The 26,230-nt window shown below is 42.1% G+C and overlaps 1 protein-coding gene across 7 annotated transcripts in view; it reads left to right on the forward strand.

The window, feature by feature from the left end:
• Positions 1-26,230, forward strand: part of SOX5 (SRY-box transcription factor 5) — a 918,192-nt gene that overhangs the window by 687,449 nt on the left and 204,513 nt on the right. For all 7 annotated transcript variants that reach the window (XM_072999722.2, XM_078376420.1, XM_078376419.1 and 4 more), the window contains 2 exons: positions 745-917; positions 4,873-4,941. In XM_072999722.2, coding sequence (XP_072855823.2) covers positions 745-917; positions 4,873-4,941 — 242 coding nt within the window. The remainder of the gene's footprint in view (positions 1-744; positions 918-4,872; positions 4,942-26,230) is intronic.

Raw genomic sequence — 26,230 nt, forward strand, 5'->3', positions numbered from 1 at the left:
AATCCGGAGCTGGAGTCCCGAAGGCAGCATGTGTCGTTCTGCCAACTCCTGCGACATTGCTGGAACCAGTTGTATTGGCTCTTGCCTTTCCATTGGACCATTTCAGCAATGTGGAGGGGGGGATCTGCTGCTTGGGTAACAGCCTATCCTCCATATTACCTTACCCGGGCTTCATGCTCTGGAGAGGACACTCCTCGATTCAGAGCATGTTACCATAGTCTCTCTTGAGACTGAAGGATGCCTATGAGTGCCAAGGCCCCTCTTCTTGCTTCATGACCTAGTCAGGCTGGAATCACCAGCCAATATTTGGTGAATCCAGAAATAAATAAACGAGTAGAACACCAAGAACCCGGTCTCATTTTCCAAGGCCGCCATCTTTCCTAAACAGACAATTAGCACTGTCCAAGGAATAAGGCAGTCCTTCAGTGACCTAGATTTGGCACATGTGTATTCAGCATCATGTGCAGAGTATTGCTATGCACACAAATCTGTAGATCAGTGCTTACAACACCACTGCGTGGATGTTCTGCAGAGGTGAGCCATTCAGTTCAAAAAAAAACTTAAAGTAAATAATTAAGTTTTTCAGGGCAATGTACTACAGCGTGCATTTTCTGTTCTGCTTTACAGGGACTGTTCAGTTGGACGGTACCCAGTTCTCATTGCTGATTTTTCTCTCTCCCTCTGTCTCTCCCTCTTCCCTCCCCCCTTTTCTCCTTTTACCTTTTGTCACCATATGATGCTCAGGGACTCCAGAGAGCCTAGCTGAGAAAGAGAGGCAGCTCATGGGCATGATCAATCAGCTGACCAGTTTGCGGGAGCAGCTGCTGGCAGCTCACGATGAGCAGAAGAAGCTGGCGGCCTCACAAATTGAGAAGCAGCGCCAGCAAATGGAGTTGGCGAAGCAGCAGCAAGAACAGGTGAGTGATTATTAAAAGGGACTTTTAATCTAGTCCTGCTCTTTAGCTCAGGCATGGGATATTAGCGCTTCATTAACACGTATTTATTTTTAGGAGGTGTGAAACATTTCAGGATCTGATCCTTTGAGTTGAGGAAAAGGAAGGGATGAAAAATCATGAAGACGTGGAAACATACATTATTTTTAGTGTGCAAGAGGGGGGGAAATCCTGATTTCAAGCATTTTGCATAATTAAATGGCTCTAAATGTGAAGGACATGGAGGTGGTGAATTAATGAAATCTGCATGCTTGAACTCCTGACTTTCATCACTTCAGTATTGGTGAAAATGTTGCCCAAATTAGTCTTCTAAAAGCAGTAAGAAAGCTGGACAGGGGGAAAGTTATGTTTTTACTGCAACTGCTAAAACTCCATGGGCAGCAGTTCTAGGCCAGACAAAAACTAATGTGATCCGGCCTATTGCCATAATTTAAACTCTGCAAAATGTCCTCACTTGTAGTGTGATTGAAACATTCAACGCTTGTCCATTATTTTAAATTTGATACATGGTAATAGCAATAATAAACTCAAGATATTGTGGGATTTTCAGATCCAGACTGACAGACACATTGAACATAAAACAATAATAGTAGTAATAGAACGAAGAAATGTCTGGATAATTGACATTGCAATTCCAGGAAATGCTGGAGTTAAAGATAAAGAATTGGAAAAGCTAACAAAATACAGAGATCTCACGATAGTCACTGGGGCATTGGTAACAATATCAAGAAATTTCACATGGTATTATAAGCAGCTGCAGATTTCAGAAGTAACATAATCGGAGAACAACATATATATTATAGGCATCCTTCAGTCTCGAGAGACTATGGTAACATACTCTGAATTGAGGAGTGTCCTCTCCAGAGCATGAAGCCCGGGTAAGGTGATATGGAGGATAGGCTGTTACCCAAGCAGCAGATCCCCCCTCTCCACATTGCTGAAATGGTCCAATGGAAAGGCAAGAGCCAATACAACTGGTTCCAGCAATGTCTCAGGAGTTGGCAGAACGACACATGCTGCCTTCGGGACTCCAGCTCCGGATTTTGCCTCGAGGTTAACTCCTGAAGCCTTTTCCATGAGTGGATATAGCCACAAGGCAGTGGAGGTTTGAAATCGGAGTTTTCCTTCTCCTAGATGGGCTGCCTTCCATGGCTGACAAGCCCCACCTACCCGGCCTGGTCTTTAATAGTGCAAAAGTATGATCTGATCCTTAAAACTTTCCTGACTACCCGGCTTATGCAAATCTCATTGGCTTTCCTATTTACCATATTAAGGGCAGATATAATGGCGCGCGGTCCTGGGACACGCTCTTTTAAATCAGGAAATCCCACCCCTAGGCCCCACCCCCAGGCCATGTGCTCAGGAGACAAAAAGAAAGCCCAGGGAAAAAAACTCAGCAAGGCATCCATGCAAACAGACCTGGCCTTCGCCCTCAGCCCAGCTTCCTAGGGAAAAGGGTCTTTTAAATCATATATATACTATATTGGTTTCTAACAGACCCTTAGTTTTTTTGTTAAAATCTATTGTATCTATAAAATAAGTCCTTTTTGTAATTTTGATTGACTGTGCCTGGTATTTTTGAATAATAAATATCATCAGAGCTACAAAAAACCATCAACATTAGGAATAGCATATATGCTACATGAATATTTAACAGATACTTAGATTTTTGTTAAAACTTGTATCTGTTATATAATAAAATGAATGAATGAATGAATGAATGAATGAATGAATGAATGAATGAATGAATGAATGAATGAATGAATGAATGATACCAGTCAATGTTTTTATAAGATTTTTACAATTTTGATTGAATGACAGTGCCTGATATTTTTGAAAAATGATAATTGTTACTAATGGCTTGAAGTTTTGGCTCATTTTGGTAAACTCTGTCTCTTGTTCTGTGTTCCACATAGTCTCCATTATTGGAAAGCAATACAAAGGACCACTTGCCCTGTTCCTGTAATGCTTAAGTTCTGCAATGTGTTCGATATACCTGTAAAACTGGTGTCCTTTCCACATGAAAAACAACACCATCCACAGCATGTATAGAAGGAATGGCTGATTCTTAGGAAAGAGACAAATATGACCCCCAAAGCTAAAAATCCAAGTTTAATTTCCATGGCTCTATGGACCCAGTCATCCCTGTTTTGCACAAATTTTGTGTCGGCTTTATGCAAAAAAGCAGAACCTGCATACGTGAGGTCATAATCAAGAGCAGCAAATAAATCTCACTCGGATGATGGTTACAGTTCTTCATCCTTATCTTAGAACATGAGACGAGCAAGGATTGACATTTCTAGTACTGAACTCATTACCATCACTTTCTCATCATCTTTGCTTCTTCTTCCCACATAACCAACACTGGTCTTTCCATCAGCATTACGGATCTCCATGTATTCTTATCCCACTTTGCTTTTCCTCTTGGCCCATGATTTTCTAATCTGATCACCCTCCGTTTTATTCTCAACCCTCAATCTCTCCTTCTTCCCTGTGCTTCTTTCAACTGGTGTGGTGACAGTACCAATATGAAGTCTTTCCTACATGAAGGTAGAGCAACCAAAACAATCTCAAGACAAGTTCTGAAGCTACCCCATAATGCCTGTTAGCAACAGCATGACAACACCCTTCACTTCTGATTGCCGCTCAATTCCAGTCACCAAATCTTAAATTCCAGTCCCCTTTCACCAACCTCTCCCCCAGGTTTCGGCCAGGGATCTTCCCAAGTGTAACGCTGGAGTGAAAGTCTGAGAACTAACTTTTCATCTTACTTTATGCAAAGATGGTGCCCTGTAACTGACTTACACCTCCACCACTGTTCTAGCTATAATAATATATCTAGGAAATGAGTGGGAAGATGTGAATCTTTCTATTCCTGTTCATTTACAAGGCATATGCAGCTTGTGTGAAATGCAGCAACGAATTTCAAGGAAATTCAGATGTGAAAAATTGGAAGTGTCCATTGTTTTCCTACTGATAGGATCCAGATTTTGAACAAGCATAGACAAAGTTGGTAAGGAAATGGAATCCATGTAATAACAGCAGCAATATAAATATAGAATTAGCATTACTCCATTTATTAAGTTGTGCAAGTTACAAATTACAGTGCGGGGCAATTCTGGTCTTTGACAGGATGAAGAAGCATTTAAAAATCACAAACAAATTGATACCTGATGATTCATTTATACTACTGTTTCTTCTTTCTGTTTTTCTTTTCTTTCTTACTAAGATCACACCAGATGGTACCGTGTTTCCCCAGAAATAAGACAGGGTCTTATATTAATTTTTGCTCCAGAAATGCATTTGGGCTTATTTTCAGGGGATGTTTTTGTTTTGTTTTGTTTTCATGTACAACCAACTACATTTTTTCAAATATAGTCATGTCATCTTCTTCTGGTTGCTGCACAATGGTGAGGACGGGGTTTCACTGAACTGGGGCTTATTTCTGCAGTAGGGCTTATATTACGAGCATCCTGAATAATCATACTAGGGTTTATTTTCAGGTTAGGGCTTATTTTCGGGAAAACAGGGTATTGTATAGAAGGCATATTTTCTACAAAGTTCAGTAAACTGTAAAAAATGGCCTTCGGCCTATTGTGAAAAAAAATCAGTATTATTTGATGCAAATAATAATATTCCTACCCTGATCATTTTGCATGAAACGTTGGGGGGGGGGAGTTGGCTTTGTTTTTGTTGTTGTTGTTTAAAAAATATTTTTATCTATCTATCTATGTGTCTGTCTCTCTGTCTGTCTGTCTATTTGCTCACCTTCTTCCTTCTTCATTATTTTCAGTTCTGGAATCAGGATCAGTTCTGGGCATACATTTAAGTGGAGGTGAAATTTTAAAAAAATTAGAGGAGGGATTGATGTTAGTATTCTTCCATTAATTAGCTAATTTTATGTATATTTGACTTTCAGATTGCAAGGCAGCAACAGCAGCTCCTGCAGCAGCAACACAAAATTAACCTACTCCAGCAACAGATTCAGGTCAGAGGTTGTGCATTGATCTCTTATTTTAATTCTTTCTCCACTTCTTTTCCATCACCTCCAATTCATGATTTGTTGCCCTCTATAAACAGACACGTGCATTGATTTGTATGTTGGTTATATCTAACGTTTGCTTTAGATCTATGGATGTGATCATATATATGGATATTCCTGTTCGTAATAGCATGTGTCATGCTTTGAGTGAGCCTGTTGGGGTCATGATTAACTTAAGCCCCATTATTTTCAAGAGTTCCACTCTATGTGTGAATAAACCTGGATTCCATCCATTTTCTCCAGTGCAATTATGAAATGTTGCAGAAAATATATCTTGGGCTGCTTTCTCTGATACAGAAAATGTATCTTAAGCTGCTTTCTCAGAATGTGTTTCTAACCCACATGAACATATGTGAGCCTTTCTTTCATAACTCCGTCTGCAGGCATTTCCCAGAAAATAATAATGAATTTATTTCTACCCCCTTTTTTGGTACCAAAATCCTTTTATTATTTTAATCTCTTTTATTCCATAGGGGAAAAAAAGTCTGGGGATAAAGAGAAAAAGGGGAGGGGGAAGGTGGAGAATTGCTTTTGTGTGTATCAAGTTTACATGCAAAAATAAAGCCCTACGTGGTCTGAATGGAGCAGTACTGCTGTCTGTACAGTGAACACAACAGCTATAAAGAAATGTAGTGTCCCAAGAAGGATTCGCCACTAGCTGTGCTGGCCAGGATTTCTGAGAGTTGTAGTCCAAGGAAACTTGGAGACCCAGGCTTGCAAAGCACTGATTTAACAGTTTATGCACATAGCCATTGGTGTACCCCTAGTGAATAAATCAACAGTAGCCCTGATCAATTGTGACCAGATATTGTTGTTGTAGTTGTTGTTTAGTCATGTCTGACTCTTCGTGACCCCATGGACCAGAGCACGCCAGGCCCTCCTGTCTCCCAGTGCCTCCCAGAGTTGGGTCAAATTCATGTTGGTTGCTTCGATGACCCTGTCCAGCCATCTCATCCTCTGTCGTCCCCTTCTCCTCTTGCCCTCACACTTTCCCAGCATCAGGGTCTTTTCCAGGGAGTCTTCTCTTCTCATGACCAGATATATTGATAGCTAAATTCCTTCCTTCTTCTCTCTCCTTTCTGAACAATGACTTAACACTGTTCTCCTCATTCTGAATTAATACGTATCTCCAGCTCCATTGGAACAGACCTTGTGAGATCTGGTTTGTATTTGAGGTGAACCTCAAGCAGATTCTGTCAATGTAGCTTTCATCATCTTCACCCTTCAGTGAATAGGGGTAAGATGAGAAATCTTTCATTAAAGGAATCTAAAGCAACAGATTAATATCTACAGACATTTTCTGTAAACAGAAATACATTCACTTGTGCAAAAATAATCCTTGGCCAAAATAAAATGTTGGTCAAGGCTGGTGTTCTATCCGCTTTCCAGAGTAGAACAGAATCTGTATAAAAACGTAAGCAATTACCTCTCCGTAATTTTATTTAATGAATTTTTTATCCTGATCACAATTGTCCCAAAAGTAGCTAAATGCCAAGTTTGTCAAAACTTCCCAAACCTTCCTTCCATGAGAAACGTTCTGATTAATCAACTTCTGATTAATAACATGACCCACATTAATGTTGATTTCTGAGTGAAATCAAATCAGAAATATAATTGATGTTCTGTTTTGAAATACTGGCTATGTCATCCTCTTTCTTGGTATTAGTTAGGGATCACAACCAAATTGTGCATTTTATTCCATTCTATTTTCCTGTTTGACTGATTTCAAATCGTTAATATCCCTATTTAGGGATGGACATGAACCGCTAAAGAGGCAGTTTATCCTGGTTTGTTTCAGCCTAGCCTCCTCTGGCTAGGCTGCGCTTGGGGGAGGCAGGGCAGGGAAGCCAGGCTGCTGCCTCTGAGTGGACGCCTGCTGGAGGAGGTGGGGCTTCCTAGTGTTGAACACGTGTTTGACCATTAAATGGACTAGCCCAAACTGCCAAACATAGTAATTCGTGGCCATCTCTATTCCATTTTAAATGGAATTTTGAGTAACTTCAAACCACAGCAGCTATGTTGCACTGTTTGAATAATTCTTATTACTCTCTGGACTTGTTCCAAGATGTGAGGATCTGGCCCTTTCCAACATGAATTTATAAAGACTGTATTCCTCAGGTATTTCTAGTGTTGGTTGTTCAGGAAGGGAAACCTCTAGCCTCAGATGGACCTAATCCAATCCATGGAAAGGTAAAGGTAAAAGTTCCCCTTGACAATTTTTGTCCAGTCGTGTTGGACTCTAGGGGGTGGTGCTCATCCCCGTTTCCAAGCCATAGAGCCAGCATTTTGTCCGAAGATAATCTTCCGTGGTCACATGGCCAGTGTGACTTAGACACGGAACGCTGTTACCTTCCCACCGAGGTGGTCCCTATTTATCTACTTTCATTTGCATGCTTTCGAACCGCTAGGTTGGCGGGAGCTGGGACAAGCGATGGGCGCTCACTCCATCGTGTGGATTTGATCTTACGACTGCTGGTCTTCTGACCCTGCAGCACAGGCTTCTGCGGTTTAGCCCACAGCGCCAACACGTCCCACTCAACCCATGGAAAGTCCGAGGGATATCCCATCTGCTCTCTGAAATAATTGTATGGTCATGAATCCCCCCGTCACTTGTAGTCCATGGAACTCTATGCCTTGTTCCACATGGCAAAGTGGGAGGTAGAGGGGATAGATTTGGGGGAGAGGTCAAGCAATGTCAAAGGAAGAGAAGGGTTAGACCCTGGATGTCATCTCACTATCTGGATTGGTCCCAGGGATTGATCCAGCTTTTCAAGGCCAAAACAGCCCTGCCTTCCACCTTGCTTTAGTGTTGTGATGCCCTGAATTGGTGAAGCAAGAACCCCCATCTTAGGTTTCCCTAGCAAAACTGGCCAGGCAATTAAATCTTGCTTTGCAGCACATCTGTATCTAAATTATACAAGGAAGGAGAGTGAATTTGAGGGGTTGTATTGTTTTCTTTGGATGAAGCAGACATCTCTTTCTCCATGCCTGTCTGGTCCTGCTGATTTCCGTTTCTCTTTCCAATGTAGGTTGATCAATGTTGAGGAAGTTATTCTAGAAGCTCAACCTCAATGTTAACTCGTTGTGCATTTAAATGATTAAGATGCAGGAACAAAGACAACTTATTTTTCTTCCCTGACAAAAGATTCCCCTTACTGGAGCCAACATTCTGTAAAGCTTGCTGAAGTCACTGTAATTCTAGATGAAATATTGCTGAAGGAGGAGGGGCACATTGTTGATATATTTCATTAAAAATACCATCATTTTATTTTAAATAATAATAATTTAAAAAACACAGTTTGATCTGATGATTTACACTTTGCCTGCCTGTCTCAAAACACAGTAACTTGGAAAAATCTTGCTCCTGACTCATTTACTCCAGGCAATTGTCAAAACACGTGCCATTTCTCTTTCTTTTTGTTTAAACCACTTCTCAAAAACCACAGTTTCCATAAAGCCCATTGTTTAACCCCTAAGCTTCCTCCCCCAGATTCAGGGATTTACAGTGCTGTCCTAGAAATATCTACTCTGGAGTAGATCTGAGATACATCTACATGTAGGGGTGTGTGTGTACAGGATTGCAGACAAGAACATAAAGACAAACACTAAGCAGAATTTTGTAGGAACAAGTTATAAGTAATGTAATTACTCATGATGAGTTACACTATCGGTAATAAAAACATAACAAAGGCATATTTCAAAAATACAGTGGTGCCTCGCTTAACGAGTGCACCGTATAGCGATGTTTCCGTATAGCGATCCCTTTTTCGGGATCGCTATACGGAAACATACCCGATCTTCGCAATGGGGAAAACCCGCATTGCGAAGATCAGGTATTGCGGCGGCCATTTTGGAGCCGCCGAACAGCTCATCGGCGGTTCCAAAATGGCCGCCGGAAGCCCGGAAATGGCTGCCGGCAGCCGTTTTCACGCCCTGCCCTCGCTTAGCGAAGGCGCGAAAATGGCTGCCGGCACCTGGAATCCTCGCTGAACGGGTAAGTAACAAAGGTATTGGAACGCATTAAACGAAGTTGAATGCGTTTCAATACGTTTCCCCTACCCGCTTAGTGATGATTCCGTATAGCGAGGGTTAATCCGGAACGGATTAACCTCGCTATACGGGGCACCGCTGTAATGTGGCAATGAAATTACTTTATTGTTTAACAAGTAATATTTCTAGTTACTTTCAAATATTAATTAAATGACATTATGACATAAATTTTTCAAGGATGACTCCAGTTTCTTATCAATCTAAGGAAGGCTTTTTAATATCAGATGCAGTTCACATTTACAGGTTGGTCCAACGACAGTGCATGTCCCTAATATTTACAGTGGACCCTCGACTTACAGACGGCTCAACTTACAGACTTTTTGAGTTACAGACTTCTCTGGCCGCAAAATTTAGGTTCGACTTGCAGCCGGAGAATCGACCTACAGACCGAGCAAAAAACCCAAAATGGAACAAAAACGGCCGGTTATGGATTAATCGGTTTTCAGTGCATTGTAGGTCAGTGGAGACTCGACCTACAGACTTTTCGACCTGCAGCCACCGTTCCAATACTGATTAATTCCAAAAGTCGAGGATCCACTGTACGTTTCTCGCCCTGCCTTTATTTTGCCGAGGAAATTTAACCTACTTCAGATAAGCACAAGGAGATAGCTCTCAAATTTCTGGTGCGGTGTCTGGGTTTGTATGTGTCGTTCTGTTATGCCTATATGTGTGCAGAGAAGAAAGAGGCATTTTTGAGAACGTCTTTTTTACAAGCCTGTGCTTGTCCATATGGAAAGACACAGTGTGAAGCCGGGGAAGCCAAAGAGCGAAAGAAAAGTATCCTTGTCCATTGAACTGACCTACTAAAGGGAACATTAATACACCATATGATCACCGTCTTATCCATGTGGAGATTGTGGAGTCATGCACACTTTTGTTTGGCAGCCAGAAAAGGCAGCTTCTGCTGAGAGAAGTTTGTGGGGGGGGGGAGGGAGGGAAAGGGAAAAAGAAGATGATTCAGAAGAGATAACAATAAATTTTTTTACTGCTGGCTGGTGGAGGTGTTTAGGATGTGTTTTCTTTATATCTCCGTCCGCCCCTAATTGACGATGCTTTAAAATTGAATGACTAGCAGTCAAAACGTGTTTGCTTCAAGCTGAGAAGAAAAATGCCGGTGTCTGTGCTTCCAAACTGATTGCGCTTTGTACACAACTGACAGCCGCAGTCACTTTGAGTGACTGATAAGTGGGGAGCGCTGCCACTTATCAAGGGATGTGCGCCGAAAAGAAAAGGACTCTGAGCCATTCAAATGCGTTGGCATGTTCAAAATAACATCTCACATCAGTCAGGCTCACAAGGCACTAGGCAGACATTTCAAAATAAACTTTGTATCCATCTATCTCGCTATCTAGAGGCAAAGATTCAGTTTAACAGACAAATCAGCAGGTACCGCCACAGTATTTCCAGAAAAAAAAAGGAGAACGTCATTATCTCAGCCATAGGTTTATATGCAATTATTAGGATTTCTACAGCTTGTGGGTGGGGGGAGGCAAGGGGAGATGTGTCTGGTCAACACTCCTCCCCTTCAATGAAATTAATTTTTAAACTTCTTCTTTCTAGATAATAAGTAGCCTTAGCTATGTGGGTCAATAGTGATAGAAATGGATGAATCTGTCAAGTTCAGGTTGCTCACTTTCTTATTTTTCAGTCCTTTTTTGTCCCATTTTTGCATCCTGGTGAATTTGGTTATTTTTAATATTTGCATGAAAATTCATTCATATTTCTGCATGGGTTTCTGAAAATATATATGTACCTTTGTGCACCCTGCTCCAAATAGATACCTTTTTACAATATAGTGTTTCATGTGCGCTTTCCTGTAATCAATGCATTTTTGGCACAGTTTCCCCTCAGTATGTGCATTATTAAATATGCATTTTTTTTTTAAATTTTTATATGCCGCCCAAACTACCCAGAGGTCTCTGGGCGGCTTACAATAATTAAAATTCAATACAGCAAATTCAATACAGCAAACTTGCAAAGCTTCAGATATTGACATATAACAGTGTTCTAGTTCCTGCATAGATTTAGGAAGTGTGGGTTTTGTAGGTTTACATTGATATGCACATTGGAGAAATTTCTCCCACATTCTGAGGAAGTTCACATACTTTACTTGGGACACATCCAGTTGAAAGGTTCAGTAAGAAAATAATGGTTGTGGGTCCAAAGGTTGGGAGTTTGATTCTCCATTATGTGTCCTGGAAGAAAAGTCAGCCTGCGTGGCCTTGGGCAAACTGCACAGTCCTAGGATGCCTGCAGAAGAAGGGAATGGTGAACCACTTCTGTGTACTCTCTGCCTGGAAAACTCTGGAAAGGATTGCCATAAGTCAGAAATGACTTGACAGCATGCAATTATTATTAAGAAGATAATAGTAAAAACCTTTGTCGGTGATCCTGGAAAGCCAGTTACTATAGATGGTACTGAGCTAGAGAAAGCAGTTGTCTGATCTAGTATGAGGCTTACCATGTTCTACACCTTGTAGGAAATGAACGGTGGTGATAGCAAGAGCTTTGGGGGGCTCCTGAAACAGGAAGACCCATCGGTCTGGCTGTAATTCTTTCATACTGTGCCACTTCATGAAAAATCACCGCAATCCATATGGAAGCCACATGGCTTAGAACCTAGATATTTGGAGGAGTATCTCTGCTTTGTATACCTACCCAGTCACTAAGATCTGCTGAAGGGGGAGGTTTTCATCATTGTCCTACTACTGAGAACATTATCTTTGTGGAAACATGGAAGAGGCTTTCTTCGCTATAGTGCCCTTTTTGGGGAATGTTCCCTCCTTGGAGGCCCTACTGGCTTTTGACATTATTTTTTATTGCGGTGCCAAAGTCTGACTATTCACCCAATCATTAAGCATCTAGGGGTATCATGAGCTGGTTTTCAGTCTTTCCGTTTGCTGTTGTGTTTGAACAGTTAAAGTGGTTCCCCCCCTCTCTTTTTAAGACCTTGTTTTTAAATGCTTGGACCATTTTCCTCGAGTAGTGGTGAACATTCCAGTGTTCAAGGTATTTAAGAGAAAGTTGGACAACCCTCTGTCAGATCTGCTTTGATTTGGATTCCTCCACTGAGCAGGGGGTTGGACTCGATAGTCTTATAAGATCCTTCCAACTCAATTATTCTGTGCTTCTATGATTCTCCTTTTTTTATCCTTTTAAGATAATTTTATTGATTGTACTTTACCATGAACTCTAGTATTATTGGGCAGGCTAGTAATACTTTAATAAAGAAGCCAACAAAATACAAAGACATAGAATTTGGAAAAACCTAGATATTTCCTGTATAAAGCCAGCACTCTAGTTCTTGTTTCACATTGCTCACATATGGTCCCTGATCCATGCAGACTCTGCAGTAACACCATGTATTCGTGGCTTGTGGTTAATCATAAACGTGACAGCAGTGACCCCGAATCTATTACCTAATTACATCACTGGCCAACTTCTTCTGGAAGTTTGGGGTTGCTAAGATTCTGTAGGGGAACTGTATTCCCCTTAATACAATAATTTCTCCATCATGTAGTGATGATGTGACCAATCCTCTATGACTCACCGCATTGTCACTTTATACTATTTCTGTTTATAAGACCAAAATCAAAAGGTTTGCTAGGACTAATTAAAGTTCCAAATGTCCAAATTTTCAAGTCTTCAAAATTTGGGGAATTCTGCTTGGTCCTGAAGGATTTTGGTTTAATGTTCTTCTCTTGAACCAAACAAGAATATATTACTTCTATCAAATACTGAATATATGACGACTCATAAATGGAACTCAGTTCACATTATGCAATATAGTTTGTTTATTTAGAATGTTTATAGCCCAATCTATATCACAGGATATCAGGGCAGGTTACAGAGCTGTAGAAAACAGTTTTAATACATAAGATATTTAAAGAATTTAAGATTGAACAGGTTAAAATGGATAATTAAAATATTAAACATTACATTTAAACCTATGTAGGTCACAATCTTCAATCCCCAAAACTTTAATAAATAAGTATGTTATGATTGGGCACCGAAATATTATTGATCAGTGCCAACTGAACTTCCAAGAGGAGGGCATTTCACAGTCGGGGTGCTACTGCTGAGAAAACGTTCCTCGTGTCTCCACATAATGAACTGTTCTCAAAGGTGAGATGTGTAGGATGGTCTCCTAAGCAGATCTTAATGAATGGGTAAGTTTATACAGTGGTGCCTTGCTTAACGATTTTAATTGGTTCAAAAAAAATTGTCGCTATGGGAAAACATCACTAAGCGAAATGCGGTTTCCCATTGAAATGCATTGAAAACCGGATAATCCGTTCCAATAGGAACGGATTGCCATCCTTAAGTGAAAATCGCCATAGGAAACATTGCTAAGCGAAACACGGTTCCCCAATTGAAATGCATTGAAACCTATTCAATGCATCTCAATGGGGGGAAAAATTACAACAAATTTAAAAAGAGTCGGAACAAAGTCAAATTAGTTTAACAAAGGGTTTATTAAGTGCACTTATGATTTCAAGCATTCTCAACATTTTAAACATTTTTAAATGTATAAAAAACAGCCAACATGAGGCTGTCAAAACCATCGTTAAGCGAAACAGGGGGGGGCAAACTGTCATCACTATGCGAAGCATGGTCCCAAACATCGCTATGCGAAAATCGCCCATAGGGAACATCGTTAAACGGAGCGCAAGATTGCTCTGAAAAAGCCATCGCTACGCGAATTCGTTGTTAAACGAAGTGCTTGTTAAGCGAGGCACCACTGTATAGGGAGAGGTGCTCCTTCAGATAGACAAGTTCCAAGCCATTTAGAGCTTTGTAAGTCATCATCATCAACACCTTGAACTCAGACTGGAAGCATATGGTGCGAATCCTTCAAAACCAGCATCATGTAGTTCTGGTCAGTAGTTCTCTACCTGGAAGATTAAAGGGTTAAAAAAGGGATGGTGGACATAGACAATGGCTTATACCTTTGCCTTCCAGCTGTTGGTTTGGGTTTTGACCTTTCACTCAAAACTCACTGCTAAAAACAAATGTTCTGGCAGACTGAATCACTGAAAATATATGGGCACCACCTACTGACTCATCAGCACTGTTGACTCCATCATTATGGGTTTCCCCTTTTACATCATTCCTCTAAAGATGGGCAGTGCCCACTATTGCTGTCTTTATGAGACCTAATTGAATTACCAGTTTAGGGAGGTACAATCTCCAGCCTACATGGAGATGGATTGAAAGAATGTGGTGGTGGTAGGTTTCCTTTTCCTGCACGGTGTGTTGGATTTTATTAGGCATAGGGCTGATGTGTCTACCATGCTTTTAAACACATTGCAGTGATAATAGCACTAATGAGTTTTAATGCTGTGGATTTTATGCACGGCAAAAAATGGAGAATGAAACCAGGATCTAAAAAGTGGGTAGTTCTCATTGTTGCTTGAAAAGGATTATCCTTCTCCCCCATGCATCATTTTGAACACAATCGGAGCAATATTTTCTGGCTCAGGTACACAGGTGACCACCCACCTATGAGCTTGAACAGAGGATCATAGAGGCACCTGCTATATACATGAAAGCCTCTTTGTACAAAAATGGGACATAAATATTTGGTCTGAGTGATCACCATCCAGTCATAAAGGAGTGGCAGATGTAGCTTGTAAAACCCTTCCATATGTAGACATGGGGTATAAAGAATACTCACTGAATTCTTTGTTCTCTCTTGTGTCTTGATGAGACACCTCATTGAGGAATGTTCACACTGAACAAGGTTCCTTGCATCTGAGGACAAGATAGGGAGTTCTACTTTCCCTCAACAATGTTTGGCTTGTGCAAACTCTTTGTACACAACCAGTGTAATTTCCCTTTGAAAAACAAAGCACATGTACACCCACAGAAAGTGCAGAACAAGGACAATGAAAAGAGACACAAGCATGCAGCAATAGTCATTTTCCACAGTTGTAATGATTGTGTGAAATTGTTATTTTCATCGTACTATTAATTTTGCAAAATTTTGCTGAATTTGCTGCCAAAACCTTCCTTGTTTTCATGTGCAACCTGATGAGGATAAGCAATGGTTTATGTCTCTTGCTGAGATGCAGTCATGGGATTGTGAAAAGCAATTCCACCCCATTTTTAGAAGAGGGCTTTAAGCATGGCAGCATTTTCCACCCTTCGACCTAAGATTCCTTGGCTTATGAAGCTTACTATGCAACGTATCTCATTCTTGTAAGTCCCCCCCCCAATATAAAAACTCCATTCCCCCTCCCTCATGCTTATTTCCTCAAAGCCAACAATAATGTATTCCTGGGTAATTCCTTTGAAATCAATAGAAATACTCTAGAGCAAGTGAGACGTGGATTGCACCTCAGGGGGAGAAGGAAACTGACCGCCCTGGTTTCCATTGTTGGTTGCAGGTTTTTCTTCTCTGCCTATTGTCTGGGTCTCTCTTTGTTGTGCATGGCAGGTGTTTCTTTCACTCCACCAAAGCTGGCAACACAAGGGTTTCCTTTGTGGTGATTCCTTGGAGACTTTTGATTAAACTCTCCTTTGTGGTAATGATGCCAAGTTGCACATGGAATTTGTGCATATACAAATGCCTTCAGTTTCTTCATTCATGCTCATTGCTCAAGTCTCTCTTTCTCTCTTCCCTGTATTATCTTTGTCCCTCGCTAGCGAAAGCTGAAAGTAGGCCACATTCTGGCCACAAGTCCCTTTTTCCTCTTAACTGTTCTTGAGCTTTTCGCTCTTGTTTTCAAAAGCTCGTTTCTAAAATAAACCTTGAAACGAACAAATAAAAAGCAATCTTTTGAAGGGGGAGGGCTGCGGATGAATATTAAAGAACAATGCTTTGCATTCAGAAGGAGCTAGGTGTAACCCCCAGCATTTCCAGAAGAGGCCGGGAAAGATCAGAGCGCTACTGAACTAGACGGATCAGTGATCAAACTTGGAATAAGGCAGTTTTCTATAGTTCCAATGCCTGCCCTAAACCCTTCAAGCTAAGAGGGTGCAAGAATAGTTACTGAGAATATACATCAAATATGCATTGCAAGGTTCTGACAGAAAGACAGACATTTTTGTCATTTTCCTCATCAGTTTTAAAAGGATGCTACATAATTGACAAATTTTGGCAAATAGCTGTGGTAGATTAACTCTATTCAGGTATTTCTGAACCTGGTGTTATGAACATGTTAAGCTGTCATGCCTAGTCCCATCTCTTCCAAAATTGTGTTCCTCACACTTTCAGCATGCCATCAAATTTGTTTCTTGCTTGATGCCAGACCACCACATTAGGAGGAACCATTACTCTTTAGACTGAGAGCCGAACGTGTGAAGGATGCAACGATGGCAGGGCTGAGATTTGGCCCCTAAGCATGTTCACAGTGCTAGTAATGGCTGAAAGCTTTAATGAGACTTGAAGAGGGGTAAGGAGAAAGATAGAAGTGTTCACTGGTTTGAGCATTGTCCTAGATGGGCTTTGCTTTCCATGATGTCATCATGTCACTATGTGGTCACTGATGATCTAAGACGACACAAGGGACTTGCCCATGAATGGTAGCTCTCATTTTAAGTTGGCTTCATTTTCCCCAAATGAGATTAGCACATAACATACGATGATGAGTGGTTACATAGTGTTGTCATGACATCCCACGCACTAGACGATCCCTGGTTAGCTAGAATCACCATGGGACGAAGAGAGGAAGTTTAGTCAGGAAAATCATGGCATCATAGATGAGACCGGGTGTGTTTTGGGTGGTATGGCCATAGGCTGGCATCATAGAGCTAGGAGAAGAGAGTGTAGGAGGAAACAAACAGGACTGAAATGATGTCGAGTATTCCAACATTTCAGCAGTTCATGGCAGAAAACGTCAATGGCATGAAAAACAATTTAAGAGTATACAGTATTTAGATGTAGCTGAGGAGACAAAAGAAGGCCGGCCAAGAAACCTATTTTACATTTAGCAGAGAAGTTAGGAAGTGGATTTAGCACCTGGCAGGATAGATTAAAGAGTGGAAAATGGGAGTAAATGAGCAGATTGACAGCTGGGTTCTGCTTGAGCTAAGTTGTGTCTGCTGTTGTTGTGTTCTCAGTTTGATCGAGCTAAGCTATGGCCGCTCAGGTTTTGCTCCCAAGATTTTGAGGACTTCTGCTTCACCTGCTCCCTTCTGACTAGCAATTATCATGGAAATATTCATAAACTGCATCAGTCTGTACAGGCTGGTTCATGTGATGCTCTGCATGGGGCAGGGAGGTGCAGAGGAACTGAGAGGATAGAAAAGTACTCAGTCTGCATGTGTCAACCAGCCTTTGTATCAACGGCAGGAGATATTCCTCTACTCTATCATTTTAAGAAGCCAGAGGATTTCTCCCACTACCCTCTTTCTGTGTCTCCAAGGCTCATCCACTCTCCTTCTTCTTTGCTGTACCTCCCACCGTGACATTATTGGCACCCCATGCGGTGCAGGGGATTTGCGTTCTTAGGCAAAGAAGCGGAGGTCGAGCCTGGTGGAGACCAAAAAACTCATCAAGCCTGTGCACAGATTTGGCTAGACAGACAGGGAAGTGACATGAGTGACACCCAAAGCCCACCGGCCCTGAAAATCAGCTTCACAGCTTTGTGCTGCTTCGAGACGGGTTTGGGTTGTGTGTGTTTTTTCTTCAAAGCATTTGAATGATTATTTTTTTCTTCATGTTGGGGCTCTCCGTGGAAGTGTCAAAACTGGGGAAGGATAAATGCCTGGTTGCAGTAAAACGAGAAAAGAAAATGCTCTGAAATGATCTGTCAGGCTCCATGTTTTCTGAGCTTTTGCATTAGCAGGGGACAGAGTCACGGTGTGTTGACATGTGTTAATGTGCAGTGACATAATACCTGGAAAATAGAGACAGCAAAGAGGCACAACTTTATCTGAGTTTTTCATAGGAAGAGGAGGGATTTAACTTTACTTGTTAAAAATGTTGGATTATTTTGTGTGTGTGTGTGTGTGTGTGTGTGTGTGTGTGTGTATGTGTGTGTGTGTGTGTGTGTGTGTGTCTATATAGCCACATTTTAACAAGTAAAGTTAAAATAAATACCATTTTCCCAAAAATAAGCCTTAACTTGAAAATAAGCCCTAGTATGATTATTCAGGATGCTCGTAATATAAGCCATATCCCAAAAATAAGCCCCAGTTAAGTGAAACCCCATCCTCCACCCTTGTGAAGCAACTAGAAGAATGTGACATGACTGTATTTGAATAAATGTAGATTGTTGTACATGAAAATAAAATGACACATCCCCTGAAAATAAGCCCTAATGCATTGTTGGAGTAAAAATTAATATAAGACCCTGTCTTATTTTCAGAGAAAAGGGGTAATTACAAGTAATAATTATAAGTACTTGATTACATGTCATCAGTTTCATTTACCTATGTTTGAATGAGATAAACCTACTGTGATCTACTTCAGGTGTTGTGAAAAGTACACCTTACAATACTGAGCTTATGCACCCAGATCCTTCCTCAGCCCCTGATTAAAATAAATAAATAAATAAAGGTTGTTGGCAAGTTTGGCCCTTATCTTACAATTTCCGAAGGCAAGCGAAATGCTCATATGAAGGACACATTCTTGAACTGCTTATTTGGCTTCACTCAGATTATGGACGGAAGCTTCAGTTATACAGATTCCCCACAATGCACCAGTCCCTTCATTTTACATATCTCGGTGTGGCTGAAGAAACTTAATCTTTTTATTCTCCTAAACTGTCACTTAAATTGTAGGAAAATTCAATCCCCACTTCTCCCCACCCACCCACCACTTATGGATTTACAGTTCAGCTCTCAACTTGAATCTCTTTGCCCCGTGCTCTCCCTCAGCTTGTGTACTAGCCTGGCTTCTCATAACTGATAACCTTACGTAAACCCTCTCATCCTGCAAAACAGCACAGGGCTGATTATAAAAATTATGCAGTTTACTATGAGCAGCTGGCTGGATAGCTTACTGGTTTAGATTTCAGGCTATGGAGCCAAGGATTGGGAGTTTGATTCCCTACTGTGCTTCCTATAAAGTAGAGCCAGCCTGGGTGGCCTTGGGCAAGCTGCACAGTCCCAGGGCTACCACCAGAAGAAGGGAATGGTCAACCACTTCTGAGTATTCTCTACCTCAATAACCCATGAAAAGGGTCTCCATAAATCAGAATAGACTTCATGGCACATGATGATGATGAACATATTACTATGAGCAGCAACAGGGAAGGCTGTCAAATGAGACTAGAGAGGGTGATACGTCTTCACAAGCTACCTGTGAGTACCATTATGCACAGGTAAGCTCATTGCTGGCCTTCTGAAAGTTCGCCCTCCCATCAGGCAGAATGAGGCGGTCATTTAAGGCGGTCAGTTACATGCCACCGGATAAAGAGAACATGCAGTCATCAGAAAGGAAGGCAGAAGTTGTATGTGCTAATTTAGTCTAGAGGAGCCTCAACTGGGATGACTTTGTGAGTCAGGCAGATGATATTAAGGAAAGACACTCTGACAAGTAACACGGTCACAAACCATGGAGGGCTTTGTATGTGAGTGTCAGGATCTTGAACCTGAATCCGGATGCCACAGGCAACCACAGGAGGTGAGCCAGAACTGGAGTGATGTGGACAGAGCACACACCACCAGTCTGGATGCCATATTCTAGACCTGCTGAAGTCTCTGGATCAGGTTCAAGGGGAGCCCCATGTAGAGAGAATTACAGCAGTCGATCGGGGGGGATGAGCAGGGCCAGCACCAAAGCCCTGAGGGAGTCCTTGTCTAGGTAGGGGCAAAGTTGAGCAATAAACCAGCCTAAACTGGTTGAAGGGTGATCTGGACACGGCTGCAATCTGGGACCCCCAAGAAGAAAGCCCAAATTACTCACTTGATCCCTAAACTGGAGGGGAATGTCATCCAGCCTAGCATCATCTCCCCTAGCCTATTGGAGGTTCCTCCTAGGAACACATCTCTGTTTTATCCGGGTCCAATTTGGGTCTGTTAGCCCTGGTCCATTCTAGTACCGCAACCAGGCAACATGCAAGTGTCCGGACGGCATCCACTGCAGAGGTGGCACCAGAGAGATAACGTTGTGTGTCATCAGCATACTGATGACACCTCCCTCCAAATCCCTTGATTTATTTATTTACCTATTTTGTTTTATTAGACCTCTACCCCTCCCATCTAGACCAAAGGTCTACTCTAGGTGGTTTACAAATTTAAAAACAGGAAAACCAACAAACATATGCTATAAATCCAAGATGGCAAAAATGTCAGAATTAAGATACGGCAGGAGGGAAAGCCTGCCCCTGATAACCTCCCCCCCAATGGCTTAACTTTGATGTTAAACACCATCAGGGATGGTGCCAATCCCTCAGAAACCCCATACCGTAGGGTCCAAGGTGCTGACACCCCACTCCCCTAGCTGAACTCTCTGGACACGGTCCTCGAGAAAGGATTGGAGCCAGCTCAATGCTAGGCCCCCAATCCCAATCTTAGAGAGCCTGTCCAGGAGGACACCATGGTCGATGGTATCAAAAGCCACTGAGAGATCTATGGGTACCAATAGGGTGCATCTGCCCCTGTCAGCCTCCCTTAAAAGGTCATCCTGCAGCACAACCAGTGTTGTCTCAGTACCACATTGCAGCCTGAATCCACTCTGGAAAGGGCCAAGGCAATTCTGCTTCTCCAGGTATGATTGCATCTGATTTGCCACCACCCTCTCGATCCCCTTACCCAAGAATGGTATGTTAGGAATCAGATGGAAATTGTTAAGGTTGTCCAACACTAACTGGGGGTGCTTGATGATAGGTCAGATGATGGTCTTTTAAATGGGAAGAAAGCAGTCCCTCCCTCGGTGGTGAATTAATAATATTCACCATCCAATCAATCATAGGCCCCTTCGTGACTCTGATCAGCCAGTCTGGGCAAGGGTCCATCTAGGCAGTGATGGGCCTACAGCTAGCTATCACCCTGGAGGCTTCCTTCTTTAATCCAGGGTCAAACTGAACCAACTGGTCAATGGGGAGATGGGGCAGCAGTGGTCACCCCCGAATCAGCTAGGCTGCTGGCGGAGTCAACGAATGGCCTTGATTTTTGCTCTAAAAAAGGCTGCAAACTGATTACTAGTGAGCTCAAAACGAGGCCTGTTAAGAAGGATGCAAACAAAATTATATGCATGTTTCATGTACAGATTTTGGGGGACGCGAAATTTCCAGCAGTCACAATATGAATCATATGTGGTCTAAAACATTTTTGTGGTTTGGTAAATGAGAAATTGGACAAAATCAAAGTTCAGAAATTCACCCATCCCAATAGGCAATCCTGGGCTATCTGACAAAGAGCCAGAGCTGCAACAAAGCAGTTACTGTGATACAAGTGGTGCCTCACATTACGATGTTAATTCGTTCCAGCGAAATCACTGTAGAACGAAAACGTAATGTGAAAATAAAAAGCCCATTGAAACGCATTGAAACCCCTTCAGTGCGTTCCAGTGGGCTGGAAACTCACCGTCCAGTGAAGGTTCTCCATAGGGCAGCCATTTTCAGTGGCTGTCTTGCAAGGAATCCGTCCCAGAAAACAGTGGGGAGCCATTTTATTTACCCGGCGGTCATTTTGAAACCGCCGATCACCTAGAGGAATATCATCGTTTTGCAAAGAATTGGTTCCCGAAGCAGGGAACCGATCATCGCAAAGCGAAAAAAACCCATTCAGACCATCGTTTTGCGATCGCAATTGCGATTGCAAAAAGATCGTCGTAATGCGGTTTCGTCTTAATGCAGGGCAATTGTAAAGCGAGCCACCACTGTAATTGTATTTCCTAAATAATTTTTATAAATGCCTGGTTCATTGGTGCTATTTTACTCAAACTGTAATTCCAGCATCGTCTATGTGTTGTCAAATATCATCACTATTCATATATATTCTTCTCTTATGAAGATTTTTATATTATTCTTTATTTTGGGGGTCCCCCCCCCATGTGTGCTATCATTCTGGTACGGCTTCACTGCTAAAAACTTGCAGAACTGTGATGGTGTGTTTGTTCTGTCTGATCTTTCTGCATCTCTCACGTAGTAGGTGTTTGTTATAATGCTTCAAGAAAGAAGAACCTGGAAGTGATAAAAAAAATCATACATAGTTGGCATGGCACCTCACCAGTCAATTGGCTGCCAACACTCGTGATTTTCTGGTGGTTTCACATGCAAATCTCAAGCTAATGGGCTGTTATTCTTAAAATCTCCTGCTGGTGAAATAATGAAAATTGCTTTTTGAAGTATAACTTCTGTGTTCCATTGTTGTAAAGGGGATGTGGGGGAGAGCTGGAAGCTATTTCCAGACTCTACTGAAAGATAATAATAATTGGGTTTCCCTCAAGTGCATGTTAACCTGTGGCAACCCTTTTCGAGGTAGAGTACTCAGAAGTGGTTTACCATTCCCTTCTTCTGGGACTGGCCAGCTTGCCCAAGGGTACAATGACCATCTTTTTCTAGGATGCGCAGAAGGGAATTGAACTCCCAACTTCTGGTTCGACAGCCAGATTCCTAAATCATTGAGCTATCCAGCCAGCAACTGAAATCTAAATTTGTTACTTGTATTCAAAGCTGCTATTAGCCCAACGAGCTGTGGACCCTCACCCCAAGAAGATGAATGCAAATACATATGCACATAACATCATGCACAGTTTTCAAAGCAATGAGAAATAAGTAGATGCTGGTTCCTGTTTTGCTTTTGCACCTTGTTTGCAAAACCCCTGAAGACCATCCGCGGATGCTAATTTAAGAACACCGGCAGCAGATAGATAAACAGAAAGCTAGCTAGACAGAGACAGACCGCTAGACAGAATGGTCAGTCTTCATTATTCAAGCCAGTCTCACTAAATGTTGCTTCCCTGACTCATGGATAATAGACACCAAAGGCTGGCAGTACTGAGCAAGAGTATTGGCATCAAAATAATTTACAGCCTGTGGAATTACATCATCAGATAATTTGGCTTAATCTGTGTGACAGGAACAGAAAGTAAACAACCAGCAAAAACAAACCTTGACAAGAGGAAGATTCCACATTCTGTTGTCACGTATAACGCCACTATAAATTTATTCAGCATGTCTTCTGTTCTTTTCAGTTTCCTTTTGTTGTTCTTCTTGCTTTAACTTCTGTGCCTTAAATGTTTTAGATACTTAAATGTTTACATTGCAGTCTTATGGCTGAAATAAGCAATAGGGAGTCACAACTAGAGTGGGACCATTGAATCAATAGGGATTTGGTGAGTCATCTCCTCTGTTGATTCAAGTGGGTCTAGTCTAGTTGTGACTTATTTCATGTAGTAAGTCACAACTAGACTAGATCCATTCACTCCATGGAATTGTGAAGGAGCTGACTGACCACATCCTCATTCATTCAATAGGCCTACTCTAGGATGACTTGCTATGCTAAACAACAGTATTTCAGTCAAGGGATGGTTGGTTACTCAGGAGTCAGTCCTGCTGTATACAGTTAAATCTAGAGATAGGGATATTCGTATACAAATACGAATATCCCCACACAGGTGGCGACAATGAGGGTCCAGCCCCATGGGGCCGGACGGTCCACTCATCGATCCACTGTTGCCATGGGCGCCACAATCCTTCCAATGACTCCGGAGCTCATGATTGGCTCGCCACTCCAGGGAGGAGGTAGGACAACAAGCCTCCCTGCCAGGTCGAAGAGTGGCTCACCAATCATGAGCTCTGGAGTCATTGGAAGGATCACGGCACCCCCAGCAGCAGCGGATTGGTGAGTGGCCTTTCTGTCCTCATGGGGCTGGACCCTCGCTATCGCCACCTGTGCGGGGATATTCATATTCATATATGAATACCCCATCTCTAGTTAAATTCTTAAGCAATGTTCAGCAAAACATCAGTATATACCATAATATATGGTATATACTGAAGTATATTCGGAGTTCCGTGTCTAGTCACGCTGGCCATGTGACCACAGAGGATTGTCTGCGGACAAAAACTAGCTCTCTGGGTTGGAAACGGAGATGAGCACCGGCCCCTAGAGTTGGACATGACTGGACAAAATTGTTAAGGGGAACCTTTGCCTTTAACCTAGGTAAAGGTAAAGGTTCCCCTTGACAATTTTTGTCCAGTCATGTTTGACTCTAGGGGGCGGTGCTTATCCCTGTTTCCAAGCCATAGAGCCAGCGTTTTTGCCCAAAGACAATCTTCCGTGGTCACATGGCCAGTGCGAGTTAGACACGGAACGCTGTTACCTTCCCACCGAGGTGGTCCCTATTTATCTATTCGCATTTTGCATGCTTTCGAACCGCTAGGTTGGCGGGAGCTGGGACAAGCAACGGGCGCTCACTCCGTCACATGGATTCGATCTTACGACTGCTGGTCTTCTGACCCTGCAGCATAGGCTTCTGCGGTTTAGCCCGCAGCACCACCACGTCCCCACCTTTAACTTACTAAGTATATTATAGAGTTCTCAATTTGTGTTTGTGTAAATGCATCCCTTTAAAAAGGGTACCTTGTGGGACTGTCCATTTAGCCATGAACAGAAGCATTGTCTTACATGTAAACAAGGGAGCTAAAGTTATTCCGTTCTCAGCTAGGAGTAACAAATGCTGTGCTTACACTGCTAGTCTGTTTACCACAGAGAGGTAGACATTGCTACTCTATACATGTTAGGGCGATTGTCTGAACAGATGTCTGAACTCTGCATGTGTAGGTCTGTCAAACTGTCTTTGGAGGAGAGAAGGACAGGCTTCCCAGTTTTGCTTACGGAGGGCAAACAGGTTATTCGTCACAGACCCAGGTCCCAAAAGCACCATGAACCTTCTTATATATCTCCTTTTTGGGAAATGATGGTAAGTTGAGCAATAGCTAGAAAAGTGGACAAGCTTTTTCAGGTGTCTGTGTAGGCCAGCTGGTTACTCCCATTGTCCCCTTGGTCAATTGTGTCCGACTTTTCATGACCCCATGGACCAGAGAACGCCAGGCCCTCCTATCTTCCACTGCCTCCCAGAGTTGGGTCAAATTCATGTTGGTCACTTCAATGACCCTGTCCAACCATCTCGCCCTCTGTCGTCCCCTTCTCCTCTTGCCTTGACACTTTCCCAACATCAGGGTCCTTTCCAGGGAGTCTTCTCTTCTCATGAGATGGCCAAAGTATTGGAGCCTCAGCTTCAGGATCTGTCCTTCCAATGAGCACTCAGGGTTGCTTTCCTTCAAAATTGATAGGTTTATTTTATTTTTTATTTTATTTATTTGATTTTTACCCCGCCCCTCTAGACCATGTCTACTCGGGGCGGTTTGTTCTCCTTGCAGTCCAGGGGACTCTCAAGAGTCTCCTCCAGCACCACAATTCAAAAGCATCAAATCTTCGGCCAGATTCATGAGCGTATAGCTACTGTTGGCTAGCAGCTGTGCCTTCCAGTTGTTCCTATGACTTATTACACTTGTTCTAAAAGAAATCATTGTTGTTTCTTGCTCCGGTGATGATTGGGGCGGGGATCTTTTGTGTTGCTCAGTGCATTGCTGTTTACTTTTTTGCTCCTTCCCATTGCTCTTTTTTAAAAAGAAAAAAGAAAGCCTGAAAATTTATCAGAGGCCAACATTAAACCTGAAAACCTGAAGCATGTGTCTAACAATGTCTAAAATGACCTTTAAAATTACTTTTAAAAATAGATAGACGTTATTGCTCAGTGTACCAATAAGGCTCTTTCCTTTCTATTCACTATATTACTTTTGAAATGTAACTTTAAAAAAAAAACAGGGAGCAGTGAGGTGCTATATAACTTGGAACTTGTTGGTTCCGAGTGCTGCTGTAGCACAGTAACCCTGGTTTGGATCAGGAGCCCAGCATGTACAGTAGGGGAATTCACATGCTAGAAGTTTCTTGACAGGCAATCTGAAAGATGTGAACAGCCCATTTTGTTAGGAACAAATAATTTTCCAAATATTTTCATATCCCTGTTTCTGATGGATCAGGTGGTTTCTCCTTGGAAGTTAAATTCTTTCTTGTCTCCATTTTGTGTGCATGAATTGGAAACTGCATTTGTTTTCTTCCTGCGCACAAGATAATGAGTTGTTTTTTGGGGGGCAATTCTGAGAGAGTTAGTTTCATCATCATCATCTTAGAACTGCAGAGCTGGAAGGGATCCTGTGGATCATTGAGTGTGCGACAATAGCTGAAATCTTGTTGCTTAGCATATCAAATTACACTAGAGGAG

This window comes from Pogona vitticeps, chromosome 5 (genome assembly GCF_051106095.1).
Source record: "Pogona vitticeps strain Pit_001003342236 chromosome 5, PviZW2.1, whole genome shotgun sequence".
NCBI lineage: Eukaryota > Metazoa > Chordata > Lepidosauria > Squamata > Agamidae > Pogona > Pogona vitticeps.